The sequence below is a fragment of the Alexandromys fortis genome, unplaced genomic scaffold (assembly GCF_014885135.2).
Source record: "Alexandromys fortis isolate MF-2015 unplaced genomic scaffold, M_Fortis_MF-2015_v1.1 scaffold_263, whole genome shotgun sequence".
NCBI classification, from domain to species: domain Eukaryota; kingdom Metazoa; phylum Chordata; class Mammalia; order Rodentia; family Cricetidae; genus Alexandromys; species Alexandromys fortis.
The window spans coordinates 1,329,513-1,348,140 of NW_026068165.1; the positions used below are offsets into that span (position 1 = coordinate 1,329,513).

General features: G+C 49.4%; 2 protein-coding genes across 7 annotated transcripts in view; one reads left to right on the forward strand and one right to left on the reverse strand.

Annotated features, from left to right (window-relative positions):
- The window catches only part of Rbms2 (RNA binding motif single stranded interacting protein 2), a 67,899-nt gene that overhangs the window by 37,827 nt on the left and 11,444 nt on the right, over positions 1 to 18,628 (forward strand). For all 6 annotated transcript variants that reach the window (XM_050128126.1, XM_050128124.1, XM_050128127.1 and 3 more), the window contains 4 exons: positions 8,082 to 8,248; positions 13,110 to 13,168; positions 13,873 to 13,964; positions 16,267 to 16,424. In XM_050128126.1, the coding sequence (XP_049984083.1) occupies positions 8,106 to 8,248; positions 13,110 to 13,168; positions 13,873 to 13,964; positions 16,267 to 16,424 (452 nt within the window). In that variant the 5' untranslated portion in view covers positions 8,082 to 8,105. The remainder of the gene's footprint in view (positions 1 to 8,081; positions 8,249 to 13,109; positions 13,169 to 13,872; positions 13,965 to 16,266; positions 16,425 to 18,628) is intronic.
- LOC126492024 (uncharacterized) lies at positions 728 to 4,152 on the reverse strand. The gene is made up of 2 exons (XM_050128118.1): positions 4,103 to 4,152; positions 728 to 3,904 (listed from the first exon to the last, which is right to left on the reverse strand). The coding sequence occupies exon 2, from the start codon at positions 2,793 to 2,795 to the stop codon at positions 837 to 839; it is 1,959 nt and encodes a 652-aa protein (XP_049984075.1). The 5' UTR covers positions 2,796 to 3,904; positions 4,103 to 4,152; the 3' UTR covers positions 728 to 836.

The window sequence follows — 18,628 nt, forward strand, 5'->3', positions numbered from 1 at the left end:
GTGTGTGGACAAACACAGGATAGACGAGACACACGGCTCCCATGTGGGTGCGCTTTAATGGGGAAAGGGAAACACGATAAGGGATGGGGTGTGTGAGACACACAAGGGGCCAGAGAGGGGTGAGAGAGGGGGCGAGAGAGCGAGACCTCGTGGAAGCTCGTTTTTAACGGGGGGCGCAAGGTTATCTGGGAGGAATGACCCACACCTGGGCACGCCAGCGTGCCAAGGTGTTCGTACTCCAGGAGGAGTCTGGGAGCTGTAGTTTCCAAGGAATAACATCCCAACCTTTTTGGTTTATTAAAAAAAATTAAAATGGGGGGGGGCTTTAGGGAATGGGGAATGGGGGCGTAGCCCGGTCTCTCATGACTGCTTCCTGCTGACTTTGGGCGTCGAGGGGTCCAGGGAATGTTCAGTTGGTCCGCTGGCGTTCTGGGCTGGCTGATTGAAGAAGTCACCTCCGTCCGGTTTTTCCTTCTGAGTAGCTGGGCTGGCTGATTGAAGAAGTCACTGGGATGCTGGAAGGCAAAAAATCGCATTAGTGGAGAAAGAAATTAGGGAGAAGAGATCTGGAAGGTTTGGTTAGAGGGGAAACTTAGGGGGCGGGGGAGGAGTCCTAGGAATAAAAGAAAGAAGGAGATAAAAGAAAAAAAATTAAATGATACTTATTCCGTTACTGAGCCGCTTGTGAATCTGCTTAGGTGAACTGACCTGTTAAGTGGCTTTGTTAAAAATCTGCTTACCGCTGGAGCCCTTGGCTTCGTATTTGATGATCTGTAATGGCAGCTGAATAGTTATTTAGAATTTTGGAGAAGGAAAGATGTATTAACGCAGGAGAATTAGGTGGCAGATGGGGTAGGAGGGGCTAAGCCAGGTGTCTTTTGGAACTTAAGGGAACAGGGTCCCGTCTGGGTTACCGTGTATGAAGGATTATTTTGAGCTGTGGAAATAAAGGGCTTGAGGTGTGTCAGATGGATCCAGTGGGGAACCCCTTTTAGCTTAGCAGCTGTGGGAGTTAAAAGAATTACTCTAAAGGGTCCCTGCCATTTAGGGGCAAGAGGTGAGGGGCGTTGACCTGGGGGTGAGAGCAATACCTCATCACCTATTTTAATTGGTGGAAAACATGCGTCAGTGCAGGGCTGAGGTAGAGCGTGATCCGCAAAGTCCCATAGAAGTGAACGCAGGTGTGAAAGAAGAGGGGTGAGCAGGTGATCGGGCAGGGGGGAGGTTTCTGGTGAGAGGCCGGGTGTTAAAACTGGCCGCCCATACATAAGTTCAAAAGGTGAAATGAAGAGGGGACCCTTGGGGAGGGCCCGGAGCCTGAGAAGAGCAAGGGGCAGAAGTCTTACCCAATCGAGGTGAAGTTCCTGTGACATCTTCATAAGGGCTGTCTTTAGAGAGCGGTTAGTTCGTTCTACCTTACCTGAAGACTGTGGATGGTAGGGGATATGAAAGTTCCAGGGGATTCCGAGTGCCTTGGACAGGGTTTGACAGATCTGTGACGTAAACTCTGGACCGTTATCTGACTGGAGAGAGGCTGGGAATCCAAACCTAGGGATAATCTCTCGGAGAAGAATGTCAGAGACTGTCTGGGCTCTCTTGTTAGAGGTGGGGAAAGCTTCAACCCATCCAGACATTGTATCCACCAGAACCAGGAGATATTTAATTTTCCTGACTGTGGGCATATGAGTAAAATCCAGTTGCCAGTCGGCTCCCGGGAGAGAACCTCTGGCTTGGTGGGTAGGAAAAGGGAAGCTGCGATATTTGGTCCTGGGATCTGACTTTTGGCAGATCTGACAGGAAGCAGTGGTGGCTTTTAAAAACCTGATATCGTCAGGTGTGGGTTTGACATGTGTTTTTACAAAATGAAGTAGGGCTTTTTCATTGGGATGAAAAAGCTGGTGTAGGTAGGACAGGATCTGTCGGGTGTTGGGAGATGCCTGTGGGACTGTGGGCTGTACTGTAAATACTCCCTGAGGTAGCCGAGGCAGGCCTGTATTCTGGAGTGCTGCCATCTTAGCTGCTCTGTCCGCTCGGTTGTTTCCCTTGGAGACAATGGAACTGTCAGATTGATGAGACCGGCAGTGAATAATTCCTATAGCTTTAGGGAGATAAGAAGCTTTTAGTAAGTTCATAATATGCTCTGAGTTGGTAATGGATCCTCCCTTCGCCGTGAGAAGTCCGCGCTCCTTCCAGATGGCTGCATGAGACAACAGAATATGAAAGGCATATTTGGAATCTGTGTAAACATTTAAAGACTGTCCCGCGGCTAACTGAAAAGCTCGGGTGAGAGCTATCAGTTCGGCTTGTTGATTTGTTGTAAGGGCAGGTAGTGCCCTGGCCTCGATTATCTCTGTATCTGACACTATGGCATAACCTGCTTTGCGCGTCCCGTCACATAGAAAGGAGCTGCCGTCTGTGTACCAGGTGTGAGTAGCCTGGGACAGACTGCCCTCCTGTATATGTGAGGGGTGGGGTAGTAGGTCCTCTAGGACCTCAATGCAGGAGTGAGATGGGGAATCATTAGCATTAGGTTGAGGTAGAAGATTTGAAATATTGAGAGGTTGGCAAGATTGGAAATTGATGCTCGTATCTTCCATCAGCGCCACCTGAAGGGAAAGAACTCGAGAAGGGGGTAAGGTTTGTAGACCTTTGTAGGTTAAGAGGTTAGACAGGTTATGGTGAGAGAAAACTGTAGTAGGTGCTCCAAAGGTTAGCTTTTTTGACTCACGAATAAGAAGTTCAGCAGCTGCCAAAGCACGTATGCAGGGTGCCCAGCCCCGGGTGGTAAGGTCCATCTTCTTTGATAGGTAAGCTACAGGTGCAAAGGAGGGTCCCAGTTGGTGTCCTAGGACTCCCAGGGCATAGCCCTCTTTCTCTGCTACGTAAAGAGAAAAGGGGCGGGTTAAATCCGGAAGATGGAGGGCTGGGGCTTGGATCAGGGCCTGCTGGAGTCTCCGGAAAGGTTTTGTGATGGGGTGAAGAAGGGGCTCATGTAGAGAGCCGAGAGCTGCTTCATATAACGGGCGAGCAAGGAGGGAGAAGGAGGGTATCCAGGAACGCAGGAAACCAGCCACTCCCAGGAATGATAAAACCTCTTCTTTGGTGGAAGGAACTGCAAGAGATTGAATTAGTCTTTTTCTGTCCAGAGTAATAGCCTTTTGTGTTGGGGTTATGGTCAATCCCAAATATGTTACCTGAGTCGTGGACAATTGAACTTTGCCTGGTGAGACTCTGTAGCCCTTTTTGGATAAAAAATTTAATAAGGCGGCAGTGTCAGTCCTGCTGGTCTCCAAAGATGGGCTACACAGCAGGATGTCATCGACATAGAGTATAAGCTTTGATTTAGGGAGAGGCAGAGAAAGCAGATCAGAGGCCAGAGCCTGGCCAAAGAGGTGTGGGCTGTCCCGGAATCCCTGAGGGAGAACGGTCCAGGTGAGCTGTGTAGAAAAATTAGTATCAGGATCTGTCCAGGTGAAAGCAAAGATGTTTTGAGATTGAGGGCTGAGGGGAATAGAGAAAAAGGCATCCTTGAGGTCCAAGACGGAGAAGTGGGAGGTCCCTGAAGGAATGGTGGACAACAAAGTGAGAGGATTAGGCACGACCGGGTGTAGAGGTACCACAGCAGAGTTAATGAGCCGGAGGTCCTGAACCAAACGATAAGTTCCGTTAGATTTTTTGACAGCCAATATTGGAGTGTTAAAGGGGGAAGAGGTGGGGCGAAGCAGCCCTTTTCTCAGAAGGTCAGAGACTATAGGTTTTAACCCTTTGAGGCTTTGGGAAGAGAGGGGATACTGAGCCTGGGTGACGTATCCGGTGGGGTTTTTTAACTGAATAACAACAGGGGAATGGTGTTCAGCGACAGCGGGATTTTGGGTGTCCCACACGAGAGGGTTCACTTGGGAGGCTGGAAGAGGAAAAGACATATTAGTGTCAGGAGATCGCGGGGTCAGGAGAAGCAGCAGCTGCGTCACCGACGAATCTGGAATGAAACGAGTTGGGGGCGCGAAAGAAATGAAGGCTCCCAACTTGGTTAGAAGATCTCTCCCCAAGAGTGGAACTGGGCAGGTTGGTAAAACCAGGAATGAATGGGTGAGAAAAATACCTCTAAATACGCAGTTGAGAGGCGGAGTTTGGTGAGGTAGGTAGGGGCGGGAGCTGAGGGGGGGGTAGCTGCGTAGGCGGGAAAGAGTCCTAGATCTGGGGAAATGTCTGCGCCGCGGAAAGGTTAGGGCGGGGTGCGCGGGGTGAAGACAGGATCTGTTGAAGGAAGAGGGGCGGGTGAGATGTAGCGCGGCTGAGGGGGGCGGGAAGGGGCGGTCACACGAGGCCTGGGGGGAGGAGGCTCGTCCGCCGGGTCCATGGCGGTAGCCAGAGAGGAGAGTACCTGTCGGGAAGAAGGATCTTGTGGGGAGGACAGTGCCAAGAACATGTGGGCAGGTGAACAATGAGAAACCGTAGACGGATCAGTCTTTAGAGCCATGTAAAAAAAATGTCATTACATATGTCATTTCTTTCCATTTTGCTGAGCGATGACAAAAATTAGCTAACTCATGTAAGACATCGGGGTCAAATGAGCCCTGGGGAGGCCAGCGGAGATCACCCTGTAATTTATAACAGGGCCACGTCTTGGAGCAAAGACGAAGGAGTTTATCCATTTTAATGGACGGAATGAGGGCGTGGGGTTTTAGAGATTCCAGGAGCTGACTGAGAGGGGAACCAGGGGGTATGGTCTTAGATGGTCTAGAACCCATGGCAGATAGTGGTACCGACCGCCGGACGAGCACAGCAAGTCCTCGATCCAGGCATCCGAGGAGGGAGGAGGCCGTGCTATAGGGCGAAGATTGACTCGAAACCGGCAACCGACGAGTACCAAACTCGGCCGGCAGGAGGACAATCACGCCGTTAGGGCTGACCGTACAGCCGGAAAGGTGTCCGCTCCGTTAGCGGGCCCGACGCTGGAGACACAGGTAGGAAGGAAGAACAGTAGGAAAACCAGGGCACCAAACCCTGGGAAGAAAGCGACTGAGAGCACCGAGCTCCCAGCGGCGGCAGAACCAAACCTAGCCAGGGGCAGAAGACCAGGAGAAGGACGGGGGAGGAAGGCAACTCCAACCCGGATTCGCCAGGAAAAGCCGGCCGGACGTCCCCAGGCATACCAAGGAAGGAGAAGCCCGCGGGGGTAAACTCACGAATCAGTTGGAGATGGCCGTGGCGAGAGGTGGTGGTCCCGGTTCTGACTCTGTGTCCGGCATGAGGTCCCGGACTCTGGGAGGCGCCAGAGGCCCGGAGTCCGGACCTCGGGTGGAGAATCCGGCACGAAGAAGTCCCCCAGTAGACAGCACCAATATTATTCCTTTAAAAACAGCGGCGGTAGGTATGTGGACAAACACAGGATAGACGAGACACGCGCAAAAGGAAGAGACAAGACACGCGGCTCCCACATGGGTGCGCTTTAATGGGGAAAGGGAAACACGATAAGGGATGGGGTGTGTGAGACACACAAGGGGCCAGAGAGGGGTGAGAGAGGGGGCGAGAGAGCGAGACCTCGTGGAAGCTCGTTTTTAACGGGGGGCGCAAGGTTATCTGGGAGGAATGACCCACACCTGGGCACGCCAGCGTGCCAAGGTGTTCGTACTCCAGGAGGAGTCTGGGAGCTGTAGTTTCCAAGGAATAACACCACTCCCCCCACATTTCTCTCAGTCCACCCCCCCATTCACCCATTCAATGAAGTCTGTCCCATTACTGGGTTGAGGCTTGACCAAGACCCCCTCCCTCCTTCCCCCGTGTCTAGACTGAGCAAGGTATCTCTCTATTAGCTCTTACATCTTTGTTTCTTTCCTTCCTTTTTTGTTTTGTTTTGTTTTGTTTTCCAGACAGGGTTTCACTGTCTTTAGAGCCTGTCCTGGAACTCACTCTGTAGACTGAGGCTGGCCTCAAACTCACAGAGATCCGCCTGCTTCTGCCTCCTTAGTGCTGGGTTAATGTCATGCACCACCAGTGCCCAGCCTAGCTCTTACATTTTAAGTTAACCCATATTTCTTATTTCTGCTCTGCAATGTGGTGGTGGTACCTGATTAACATGGCACGTTCATCTCCTGCTCCCTGTGCATCTGCCCTTCCTCATCCCATCATTCTCAGTTTGGCTTTCCCGCCTAATCTTCTTCTGTTCAGCTATTGGTCTGTCAGCTTGTTTATTAAACCAATTACAGCAACATGTATTCACACAGTGCAAAGGAATATTCCACAGCAGTTTACCAGGTTGAATTTTGGAAGTGGGAGGGCCTGCCTGGGCTATTTAGCCCATGGTTCAAAATTAAAAGTCAGAAACAGTGAGGTTTAGTCCTTGCCTAGCATAGAATCAAGGGTTCAGTCTCCAGCACCTGCACAAATTAAAAAGCATTGTGAAATATTCCAGCCACTTAATTAATCTATGATTCCTCACAAGACCAATCAGTGGCTGGGCAGTGGTGGTGCATGGCTTTATCCCAGCACTCTGGAGGCAGAGGCAGGAGGATCTCTGGGAGTTCAAGGCCAGCCTGATCTACAAGAGCTAGTTCCAGGACAGGAACCAAAGCTACAGAGAAACCCTGTCTCGGAAAAAAAAAAAAAAATCAGGGCTCACATGTAGTTGGCAAGTCAAGGGTTCGTCGAAGCCTGAAATAGCCTGGAGGGTCTCGTGAGCAAGCACTGGGAATCTGTTACTCCAGTGAGGGTGCACCTTCTCTTATTTGGAGATATTATGACTTGGAACCCAAGCAACAACATTCATCTGTGTTACGTGCCATACAGGCCGCTAGCTTCAGGACACGTGTAGGGATCATTTATATCCAGGTGGCGGTTGCAGTCATAAAGTCGGATCCCTGGTCCATCTGTGAGACTGTTTAGCTTTAAGTATGGAATGAAGCTACTCCATAAGCTGATTTCTCTCATCTTCCTCAGTCCGGTTTACTACACACCAGGAACGTAGGCTTCATGTATGGGAAGGATTGGTTATTAATGAAGTTAAGGGCCCCAGGTCAAAAATGAATCTGGTGAACTGGAGAAAAGGCTCAGCAGTTAAGAGCACTGGCTGCTCTCCTAAAGGTCCTGAGTTCAATTTCCAGCAACCCCAGGGTGGCTCACAACCATCTGTACTGAGATCTGGTGCCCTCTTCTGGCCTGCAGGCATCCATGCAGGCGGAATACTGTATACACAGTAAATAAATAAATCTTAACAACAACAAAAAAATGAATTTGGTGGCAAATGAGTGTCTACCAGAGTTTTGAACTGTAACCTGGTGTGGTCGGTCACACACACATAATTCCAGCACTGAAGAAACAAAGGCAGAAGAACAGGAGTTTAAGAACACCCTGGGAGAGACGGGATCCTGCTTCAAACAGAAAACGACACAAAATAGTTTTGAATTGCAACAGTTCAGTATAGAGTGTTGAGCAAAAGTCCTTTCCTTTGGGAAGCTAGATGAGTGTTACTTAAGGGCACTTCTCACTTTTCTTCTCTCTTAGATTCTTCTATTGTTGTTTAGTTTTTGAGACAGGGTCTCACCGTGGAGCCTTGGCTGGCCTGGAGTTTGCTTTGTTACCCAGGCTGACCAAGCTGGCTCCCAACTCACAGAGATCCCTCTTCCTCCCCCTCCAAATGTGTGACATCACACCCATCTTTTCTGTTTGTTTTTGTTCTTTGAGACAGATTTCTTTGTGTAGCCATCTGTCCTGGAACTGGCTCTGTAGACCAGGCTGGCCTTGAACTCACAGAGATCCGCCTACCTCTGCCTACCGAGTGCTGGGATTAAAGGGGTGCGCCACCACCGCCTGGCTATAGCTTTTATATTTTCTGTATGTATTGTGTGTGTTCACGTATGTGTGCGTGTGTGGGGGCATGCCACAGTGCAGCGCACATGTGGAGGTCAGAGGGCAACTCTTAGGGGTCAGCTTTCCCCCACATGCACCAAGCTCCCCTCAGTAGGTTGGTCGAGCCATCTCATTGACCCATCGATCATTCTTTTCCCTTCTGAATGCATTGCTGGCACTGCTTTCTCCGACGTGTAGAACCTTCCTGACCTGATCTTCATGTCTCCCTGCAGCCGTATGTGTCACTGTCTCAGCAGATGGCACCACCCAGTCCCAGGAACAGTACCCCTAATAGTAGCAGTGGGAGCAGCGGCAGCGAGCAGCTGAGCAAAACCAATCTGTACATCCGAGGACTGCAGCCGGGCACCACTGACCAGGACCTTGTCAAGCTCTGTCAGCCGTGAGTCGTGGTCCCCGGGGAAGGCTTCCAGGGCCAGCACAGATTTGCCATCACCGGCTTCCTGTCACATGCTCTTAGCTGAACTGCTAAACAGTTGTGTCCTCACACCCAGGGCATGCAGTCACAGCAGGGTCACAACGCATGCAGAACTCTTTCTTGTTGCCGCTTGTTTGGCTTTGTTGTTTTGAGACAGCCTCTCACAGATCCTAGGCTGGCCTCAAGCAAAATCACCTTGAGAAAAGGGTTCTTTAGTCAGAGCTTGAGCTGTCTTCCTGGAAAAGTCCAGGGGCGGCAGCTGGAGGCAGCTGGTCACACCCACTCAGTTCCCTTTCTCCACTTACATAGTCCTGGATCCCAGACGGGGGCAGCATTGTCCACAGTGGCTGAGGCCCTCAACGGGCATGCCAGGAATCTCTATGGTGTGCATATGTGTGTGTGTTTTTTTAAAACATGGTATCATATAGTCTAGGCTGGCCTTAAACTCCATGTTCTCCTGTGTCTGCCTCTCAAATTCTGGAGTTAAAGGCATGCGCCACCATACCCGGCTATATTTTTATTTATGTGTATATTATGTGCTTGTGTGAGTTTATATGTACCACATGTGTGGGTGTCCTGAATCTGGAGTTACAGACAGGTGTGAATCACTTGATGGATGGATGCTAGGAATCCAACCCTGGCTCTCTGGAAGAGCAGCCAGTACTCTTAAGCCCTGAGCTGTCTCTCCAGTCCCCTGTACTAGCTGTTGCTGTATAGAATCGCCTGTTCTGTTGTTGTAAATGTTGGCACTGTTGCCGGTTTGTGGCTCTTCTGGTGCTGGGAACCTACGCTTTGGTGTGTGCATATGCATTCGTACTAGGTATATTGCTGGCTCACAGGGTACCCGTCTGGGTAGCTATATACTAGAAATATGGTAGATAATACTATAAGGGTTTCCTGCTAGGCATAGTGGTCCATGCCTGTAATCTCAGCATTCAGGAAATGGAGTCAAGAAGGTTCGGGATTCAGAACCCTTTGCTGCATCGCAAACCTGAGGCCTTGTAGCCACAAGCCCTCTGCCCAGGTGCTGCATTCTGGCCTAAGAAACTTCCCTGCTCTTTTCAGCTTTAATTTGCCCTCCCAGGGTCAGCACGGAGAATGGAGTTAGGAGTCCAGAACGGGAGTGGGAAGGGCCAGTCAGGACTATAGAATGAGACCTGTCTCAAAAAAACATCAGGGAGCCAGAAAGATGGTTTAACGGTTAAGAGCATAAACTGGTTTTTGTTGTTGTTGTTTGTTTGTTTTGGTTTATTCGAAACAGAGTTTCTCTGTAGCTTTGGAGACTGTCCTGGAACTAGCCCTTGTAGACCAGGCTGGCCTCGAACTCACAAATATCCACCTGTCTCTGCCTCCCAAGGGCTGGAATTAAAGGCGTGCGCCACCACCAGCTGGCTCGCTGGGCTTGTAAACTGCTGTTAAAGATCTGAGTTTGATCTCACATTGCGCAGCTCAGTTGCCTGTAGCTGCAGCCCAGTGCCTCCGGTAGTCACAGGAGCATGGCCACACAGACACACGCATATTTGAAAATAATGAAATCTTTTTAAAAATCAAACAGCTTGGTTTGCCAGCACTCGGGAGGCAAAGGCAGGTAGATCTCTGTGAGTTCAAGGCCGATCTGGTCTACAGAGCAAGTTCCAGGACAGTTAGTGCTGTTACAGAGAGAAACCCTGTCTCAAAAAGAAAAAAAAAAAATCAGTCAAAAAAAAAATGGAGGCGTGAAGTGCAGCAGAGAAGGAACGGGTTGGGTGGAGCCTGATTGCGGGGAGCAGGGAGCTGAGCCTCTCTAAGAAGGATGTTTCTCCTGCTCAGAAGGACTTCCTGCCTTTGTCCCAGTGATCTCTTCCTGGGTTGCAGAATCCCAAACTCTGGTGGGCCTGACGGAGAGGTGTGGCCTGGGGCTGGAGGAAAGGTGTGGCCTGGGGCTGGAAGAGAGGTGTGGCCTAGGGCTGAGGGGAGGTGTGGCCTGGGGCTGGAAGAGAGGTGTGGCCTAGGGCTGGAGGGGAGGTGTGGCCTGGGGATGGAACTCCTGGTTCTATTGCAGGGGCTCCTTCTGAGGTTGGGAAGCTGTGACCCAGCTGTTGCCAGCTGCACTGGAAATTCTGGCTCAGAGTCTCAGGCTGCTCGACCACAGCAGGCTCCACCCTGGGGCCTTGATGGGGATAGCAGCTTGGATGTCCTCTGGCGGACAGCACTTCCCCTCCATCTTGGCTTATATTTGGGCTAGAATCCAAGTATGGAGCCTCAAAAGACCCTAGGACCAGCGGTCCCCACCTCCTTTTAACACGTTCTATTCCCAACCTCCAGAGCGTTCCCTGGCTTAATCCTTTAGGTCCCAGAAGCTCCCCTGAAAAAGTCGGTGGGGCAGGGGTTGGGGGGGTTGAGGTGGGGGATGGGCAGCCAGGGGTGGAAACCAACCAGTCAGCCATCCCAGCTTTAGGAATAAGAGGAGATAGCTATTTAATGCTTGATTAGTCTCAAATTTAGTTCCTGCCAACTGTTTCTGTTCAGCCCTTGTTCTTTTTGTCTTTTAAATTTAAATAACATTATTTTTTCATTTAGTTTCCATCCCAACTGCAGTCCTATCCATTCCCAGCCCCTGTCCTGTCCCCGTCCCCACCCCCCTCTGTCCCACCACAGCTGCCGCTGTTCTTTTGACCTTGGCCATGACTGCTATCTTATCCGCGATCTTCACAACACTGGAGCAGAATGTAGCTGTAGCAGCTTTTCTAGTGATGCTTCTAACACAACGTGAGAGCTGCAGGTCTCAAGCACTGGGAGCTGCGCGGGCCCCTGCCGTCAGCAAGGATTTCCAAAAAACTGAAAAACACAGACCTCTTGAGCATAGTCTGCTTTGTTTGTTTGTTTGTTTGTTTTTGTTTTGTTTTTTCGAGACAGGGTTTCTCTGTGGCTTTGGAGCCTGTCCTGGAACTAGCTCTGTAGACCAGGCTGGTCTCGAACTCACAGAGATCTGCCTACCTCTGCCTCCCGAGTGCTGGGATTAAAGGCGTGTGCCACCATTACCCGGCTTTGAGCGTAGTCTGAAAGCAGGCCACCACAGATTGATTTAACTCATTCATGAAGGCAGCAGAGGGACGGAAAACCAGGTCAGAGAGCACAGGCAGTGACCTGCTGACTCTGAAATAAGTTGGGAGAAGGTTGCAGTGGTGAGGTCACAGGACTTGTCCAAGGTCACACGGCGCAAAGGCAGCAGAACCAGATGTTAGCCAGAAAGTTTGGATCAGGCTGGTGCACTCATAAGACATCAGCAGGGTGCTGGAAAAAGGGGATCAGAGGAGCAAAGCCTCATTATTTTCAAAAAGAGGAAGATCTCTGAGTTTGAGGCCAGCCTGGTCTACAAATTGAGTTCCAGGACAGTCAGGGCCACACAGAGAAACCCTGTCTCAAAAAAAAAAAAAAAAAAAAAAAAACGGGGGGGGGGAGGACGGGACTGTAGTGTAGTGACTTTATTTCATCTGGTGCCTTTGAGGGGTTAGGGTTATTAAGGACAATGCCACAGTTGGTCTCATTGGCGTGATTAGACTGAAAAGCACAGAATAGCCGTTACTTTCCTCTTTGCCATGATAAATACCAGACGGGGCTGGAGAGATGGCTCAGTGGTTAAGAGCACTGCTTGCTTTCCTAAAGGTCCTGAGTTCAATTCCCAGCAACCACAACGGCTGCTCGTTCGTCCAGTGCCCCTCCACCTCCTAAAGCAGTGTCATCAGCTGGCAACCAAGTTTTCAGCCACAGGACGTGGGGCCATTCCCATGAAAACCATAGCAGTCTGGGTGTGACAGGGAAGCAGGGAAATCTTCCTGGATATAGGGAGTCCTTTCCCTAGACGGGGGTGGGGTGGGGTGGAATAGAAGGGGAAAGAGAGGATGCTCACTGGTGCAGGGGGAGGGGGGTAGCGTGTTCCTATTTCCTTCCCTCCCTTTCCCTTGCTCTCTGGGTGAGCACCCTCTCTGCCATGACGGACTGAAACCATGAACCTAAAGAAACTGCCTCTCCCTTAAGAGGTGTTTGTGCCAGGCATTTTGTCACGGCGATAAAAACTAACAACGGGCTGGAGAGATGGCTCAGTGGTTAAGAGCACTGACTGCTCTTCCAAAGGTCCTGAGTTCAATCCCCCAGCAACCACATGGTGGTCCACAACCATCTGTAATGAGGTCTGGTGCCCTCTTCTGGCTAACTGCATACAAAATAAATAAATATTTTTTAAAAAAAACAACAACTAACAACAGTGGCTTTTTTCCCCTGTCTTTCTTTCTTTTTTTTGAGACAAAACTATATAGGTTTGGTTGGCTCAACTCCGTAGACCAACCTGACTGTCCACTAACTCACAGACATTCACCTGGTTCTGTTCCTTGAGTGCTGGGGTCAAAGGCCTCTGCTACCACTTACTGCACAGATGACTGTTGTTGTTGTTGTTTTGGTTTTCGAGACAGGGTTTCTCTGTGTAACTCTGGCTGTCCTGGAACTCACTCTGTAGACCAGGTTGGCCTCAAACTCACAGAGATCCACCCGCCTCTGCCTCCCGAGTGCTGGAATTTAAAGACATATACATGGCAATTTAAATTAATTTTTGTCTTTTTGTTTTGTTTTTACAGACAGGGTTACTCTGTATAGTCCTAGCTGTCTTGGAACTTGCTCTGTAGACCAGGTTGGCCTTGAATTCAGAGATCCACCTGCCTTTCTTCCTGAGTGCACCACCATGCCAGGCTCTCTGTCTTGTTCTTTTTTTGTTTTGTTTTTTTGAGACACTTTGACCTCTTCTTAGCCCCTGTCCCCAGATCATGACTTTGTGTGGTTTCTTTTCCCTCAGATATGGCAAGATTGTCTCCACCAAGGCCATCCTGGACAAGACCACTAGCAAATGCAAAGGTAAGAAGGGTGGCTGCTGCGGGAGTCCAGCCTTCACCTCTGCCTCCTGCTGCTGGGAGTCTGAGCAGCCAGGTGCCAGGGAGATGCTGGGGATTTGGGACCTTCAGACTGATAGGTATGATAGGTATTTAGACTCCTGGGTAACCAGAGCCAGAGCTGAAAGAGCTGTTAGGGTCTGACCCTGGAAGACTGCCTGGAGCTCCCTTGTCTGGCTGGAGTGCACTCTGGGCCACAGTCTCCGTGGATGGACGCAGGACACATTGTCTCCACCTGCCACTGTAAACAGGACAGCCCCCAGGTGTTCTCCAGTGCTGAGCATTTTCGGTGCAGCAGTGTGAAGAGTAGGGAAGGGCAGCTCCCATCCATTCCTCTTGCCCGGCTCTACCTGCTCTATTCCTCCCTGCCCGGCATTTCTGGGGCTGTCGGAAAATGGGAGTCCTTCAGCAGTGCCTGAGGTCTAGGATTTAATACCTTAGGTCTGAAGCCCCAGGTTTTTAGGGAGAAGGAAAAAGGGCTCCATTTCCCTTGGCATCCTTAGCCTCTGGGTGAGGGGTCGCAAGGACAGGCACCTGAACACGCTCAATTTCTCTTTCTCCCGTGACATCATTTACACGGACCATAACCCTTCCTCTGTCTCCTGAAAAGCCTGGGCCTCCTACCTCCTTACGCCTCCCACCTCCCGTGATGCTGTTTCCCTGTTCCAGGCTATGGATTTGTGGACTTTGACAGTCCCTCAGCGGCCCAGAAGGCTGTCACCGCGCTGAAAGCCAGTGGTGTGCAGGCACAAATGGCAAAGGTAAGACCACCTGCCTTTCCAGGGTGACCATCAGCACCCAAGTACTGGTTTGGGGCCTCCCAGTGCTTATAAATATGAAATTGATGAGCAAGAATTATCTACAGCTTGCACAGCATGTGTGCATGAGTGTGTATGTGTGTATACATGTGTATGTATGTATATACGTGTGTCTATGTATGTGTATGTGCATGTATGTGTGCATATGTGTATACATGTGTGTATGTATTTATATGTGTGTATGTATGTGTGCGTGTATGTGTGTGTTTGTATATGTGTGTATGTATGTATGTACATATATGTGTATGTATGTGTGCGTTTGTATGTGTTTGTATATATGTATGTATGTATGCATTTGTATGTGTTTGTGTGTGTGTGTGTGTGCGCTCACAGCTTGGAGCTACCTCATGTAGGTGATGGTAATTGGACTCAGGTCCTCTGCAAGATCAGAATGTGCTCTTGACCACAGAGCCGTCTTTCTGGTAGCATCTGGACACAGGCTGAGCCGCTGGAGAAGACTGTCCTTTGTGTGGCAGACGGGCGGCCAGGCCTCTTGGCCCCCTGCTGCTTCCTCCACTTTCCTGGGACAGATGCTAACAGTTTTGCAGCATTCTCTGAAGAAGCCAGCTGTGCAACTCAGGCTCTGCAGAATGCTCTAGGCCTGCCCCCTGCTCCTACAGGGCAGGGGTGAGCTGGGAAGGGGTGGGGAAGGGATGACCTAGAGCACGCAAGGAAGAGAACTGTGTCTCTTGGGTAGAGCTCCCTGGAGCTGAGAATTTTGTATGCTCTTTTTTTTACCATGTCCGTCCCTAGAAAGCTAGAAGCCTTTGTGGTACCCTTCCTCAAGGGAGGACAGTCCCTTGCCTTGCTGAGGTGTCTCAGATACTGTGAATATCTGTGAGATACTGTGAAGGAGCTGGTAAGGGAACTGGAGTTACAGACAGTTGTGTGTCCCCATGCGGGGGCAGGGAATCGAACCCAGGACCTCTGGAAGAGCAGCCAGTGCTCTTAACCGCTGAGTCATCTCTCCAGCCCCAAGACAGCTGTTCTTTTCTCTAATGGTTAAAGGAAAATGAAGTCTGGTGTGATGGCTCAGGCCTGTGATCCCAGCACTTGGGAGGCAAAGAAGAATTGCTGAGAGTCCCAGGACAGCCTAACGTAGACTGAGAACTAGTCTCAAAAGAAAGAAGAAAGGAAAGATGGAAGGAAGAAGGGAGGAGGCAGGCAGGCTGGAGAGAGGAGAACCGATTGCTTTTACACAGGACCTGGGTTCAGGTCCCACTACCCACCTGGTACCTTAAAACCATCCTAACTCCAGTTCCAGGGGATCCAATGCCTTCTTCAGGTCTCCATGAACACTGCATACACATGGTACACAGACATACCTGCAAGCAAAACATCCACAGATGTAACGTCAAAATAAATACATTTAAAAGAAAAAACGAAGGAAGGAAGGAGAAGTTGGAAGTGAGATTAAGGTTGCTGGGAACTATTGACTAAGGCAGCATGATTACAGTCTTGAAAACAGCTCTGGGGACAGGCGCCATGTAACATGTCTGTGATCACAGAGCTTGGAGAGGGAGACAGAAGGATCAGGAGTTCAAGTTCATCCTTGGCGGCTCAGCAACTTCTAGGCCGGCCCCTCCCCGAGCGTAGCCTCTCACCTTAGCCTTGATACTGGACTCTTTAGGGCCCCAAGTAAAGCACTGAGCAGAGCAGTGCGCCTGGCTCTTTCTCTGTTTCCTCCTCCCCTTCCTGCCTCCCTTCCACCCAGGAGTAGGCACGTATTCCCACTCAGACAAGCCTGCTAAGAAGGAAGGGGGAGAGATTACTCAGAACTATGGAGTTGGCAAGGTGGTCCCAGTCCCAGGGAATCTGTAACCTCTGGTCAGGATGCTGGGCAAGAGGAGCCTTTGCTCTGCCTGGATCTCATAGAGACACCTACATGGTTGGTGGCTTGTATTAGTGATTGTGCAGTAGTAGACATAGTAAATACTGTAATTTTTCTTCCTGGGCTAGATAGATGGTACGTGATGATAGGATTGGATATTATAAGCAGTTAAGATTCTCTTTACTTGGAACCCCCTTAATGTTTCTTTTCTCAAATGTTATTTATTTTTTGTTTCTTGAGACAGGATTTCTCTGTGTGGTCCTATCTGTCCTGGAACTCACTCTGTAGACCAGGCTGGCCTCAAACTCAGAGATCCACCTGCCTCTGCCTCCTGAGTGCACCATCACCGCTGGCTCCTGAGGGTGGGATGGGGATAAAGATGTGAGTCTCAATTTTCACTTTTCATGTTCATAGCAACAGGAGCAAGACCCTACAAATCTATATATCTCAAACCTCCCTCTGTCGATGGATGAGCAGGAACTGGAGGGGATGCTGAAGCCGTTTGGTCAGGTGATTTCCACCCGAATCCTTCGAGACACTAGTGGGACCAGCAGGGGAGTTGGCTTTGCAAGGTAAGAGACTTTTTTAGATGTTTTTAAGGGTGACTAAAGAGAAATAACTTAGGGGCTGGAGAGATGGCTCAGAGGTTAAAAGCATTGCCTGCTCTTCCAGAGGTCCTGAGTTCAATTCCCAGCAACCACATGGTGGCTCACAACCATCTGTAATGAGATCTGGTGCCCTCTTCTGGCCTGCAGGCATACACACAGTACAGAACATTGTATACATAATAAATAAATAAATTTTTTTAAAAAAGAGAAATAACTTAGGAAACAACATACACACACATGCACAGGTACACACAAGCAGACACACAGGCACATACACACACAGTGCCCTTCCCCCTTACATGGACCAAAATAATGGTCAAAAAATACCTGCTAAGAACCAGGAAGGTGGACAAGGCACTTCACACCAAGCCTGATGACCTGCGTTTGATCCCCAGAACCCACCCAGTAGGAGAGAAAGGACGCTAGCAAGTTGTCCTCTGACCTCCACGTGCTGTGGTGTGCGCACACACAATAAATACATGAAATGTAATAAAACTGTTTAAACTTGGTAGTGAACCGTGCATGTGTGTGTGTGTGTGTGTGTGTAGCATGTAGCTTGAATGGGTGCCCCTGCCTCCCAGTTGCTGGGATTCCAGGCGTGCCCCACCCTGTGTGCCCCACCCCACTGTACAGCTGTCTGCTCCTGTGCTTCCCCTACCACTTCCTACTAAAGGAGAATGAACCACAGTGCAGAGACTTCATCCTCATGTCAGTAGGATGGGGTGGGAGGAAGGATTGCTCCACTTCTTAGATCTTTAGGAAGATGTGTGTGCATCGCAGAGCAGCTGCTGCCTTGGCCAACCACCGTGATGGAGAACATTTCTGAGCCTTAGCGGCTCCTGTTCTCTAGGCTGCCTGCTTCTGGGCTCCTGTGTCATGGAGCTTCAGCTGATCCTAGCCTACCTAGAAAATGATTTGCTTTTTTTTTAAAAAAAAAAAATTATTTATTTATTTATTATGTATACAATAGTCTGTCTGTGTGTTATATCTGCAGACCAGAAGAGGGCACCAGACCTCACTACAGATGGTTGTGAGCCACCATGTAGTTGCTGGGAATTGAACTCAGGACCTTTGGAAGAGCAGGCAATGCTCTTAACCACTGAGCCATCTCTCCACCCCCGATTTGCTTTTTTTTTAAAACTGATTTTTATTGAGCTCTACATTTTTCTCTGCTCCCCTCCCCTCCTCCCTTCAATCCTCCCCCAAGGTCCCCAGGCTCCCAATTTACTCAGGAGATCTTGTCTTTTTCTATTTTCTACTTCCCATGTAGATTAGCTCTATGTAAGTCTCTCTTAGTGTCCACATTGTTGTCTAGATTCTCTGGGATTGTGGTTTTTAGGCTGGCTTTCTTTGCTTTATGTTTTAAAACCACCTATGAGTGAGTACATATGATAATTGTCTGTGTCTGGGTTACCTCACTCAATATAATGTTTTCTAGCTCCATCCATTTTCCTGCAAAATTCAAGCTGTCATTATTTTTTTCTGCTGTGTAGTACCCCATTGTGTAAATGTACCACATTTTCCTTATCCATTCTTTGGTCGAGGGGCATTTAGGTTGTTCCCAGGTTCTGTCTATGACAAACAAAGCTGCTATGAACATAGTTGAGCACATGTCCTTGTGGCACGAATGAGCATCCTTTGGATATATACCCAAAAGTGGTATCACTGGGTCTTGAGGAAGGCTGTTTCCTAATTTTCTGAGAAATCACCACACTGACATCCAAAGGGGTTGTACCAGCTTGCATTCCCACCAGCAATGCAGGAGTGTTCCCTTTTCCCCACAACCTCTCCAGCATAAGTTGTCATCAGTGTTTTTGATCTTGGCCATTCTTACAGGTGTTAGATGGAATCTCAGAGTTGTTTTGATTTGCATTTCTCTGATGACTAAGGATGTTGAGCATTTCCTTAAGTGTCTTTCAGCCATTTTAGATTCCTCTGTTGAGAGTTCTCTGTTTAGGTCTGTACTCCATTTTTTTTTTATTGGATTATGTGTTCTTTTGGTGAACAATTTCTTGAGTTCTTTGTATATTTTGGAGATCAGACCTTTGTCTGATGTGGGGTTAGTGAAGATCTTTTCCCATTCTGTAGGCTGTCGTTTTGTTTTGTTGACCGTGTCCTTTGCTTTACAGAAGCTTTTCAGTTTCAGGAGGTCCTATTTATTAATTGTT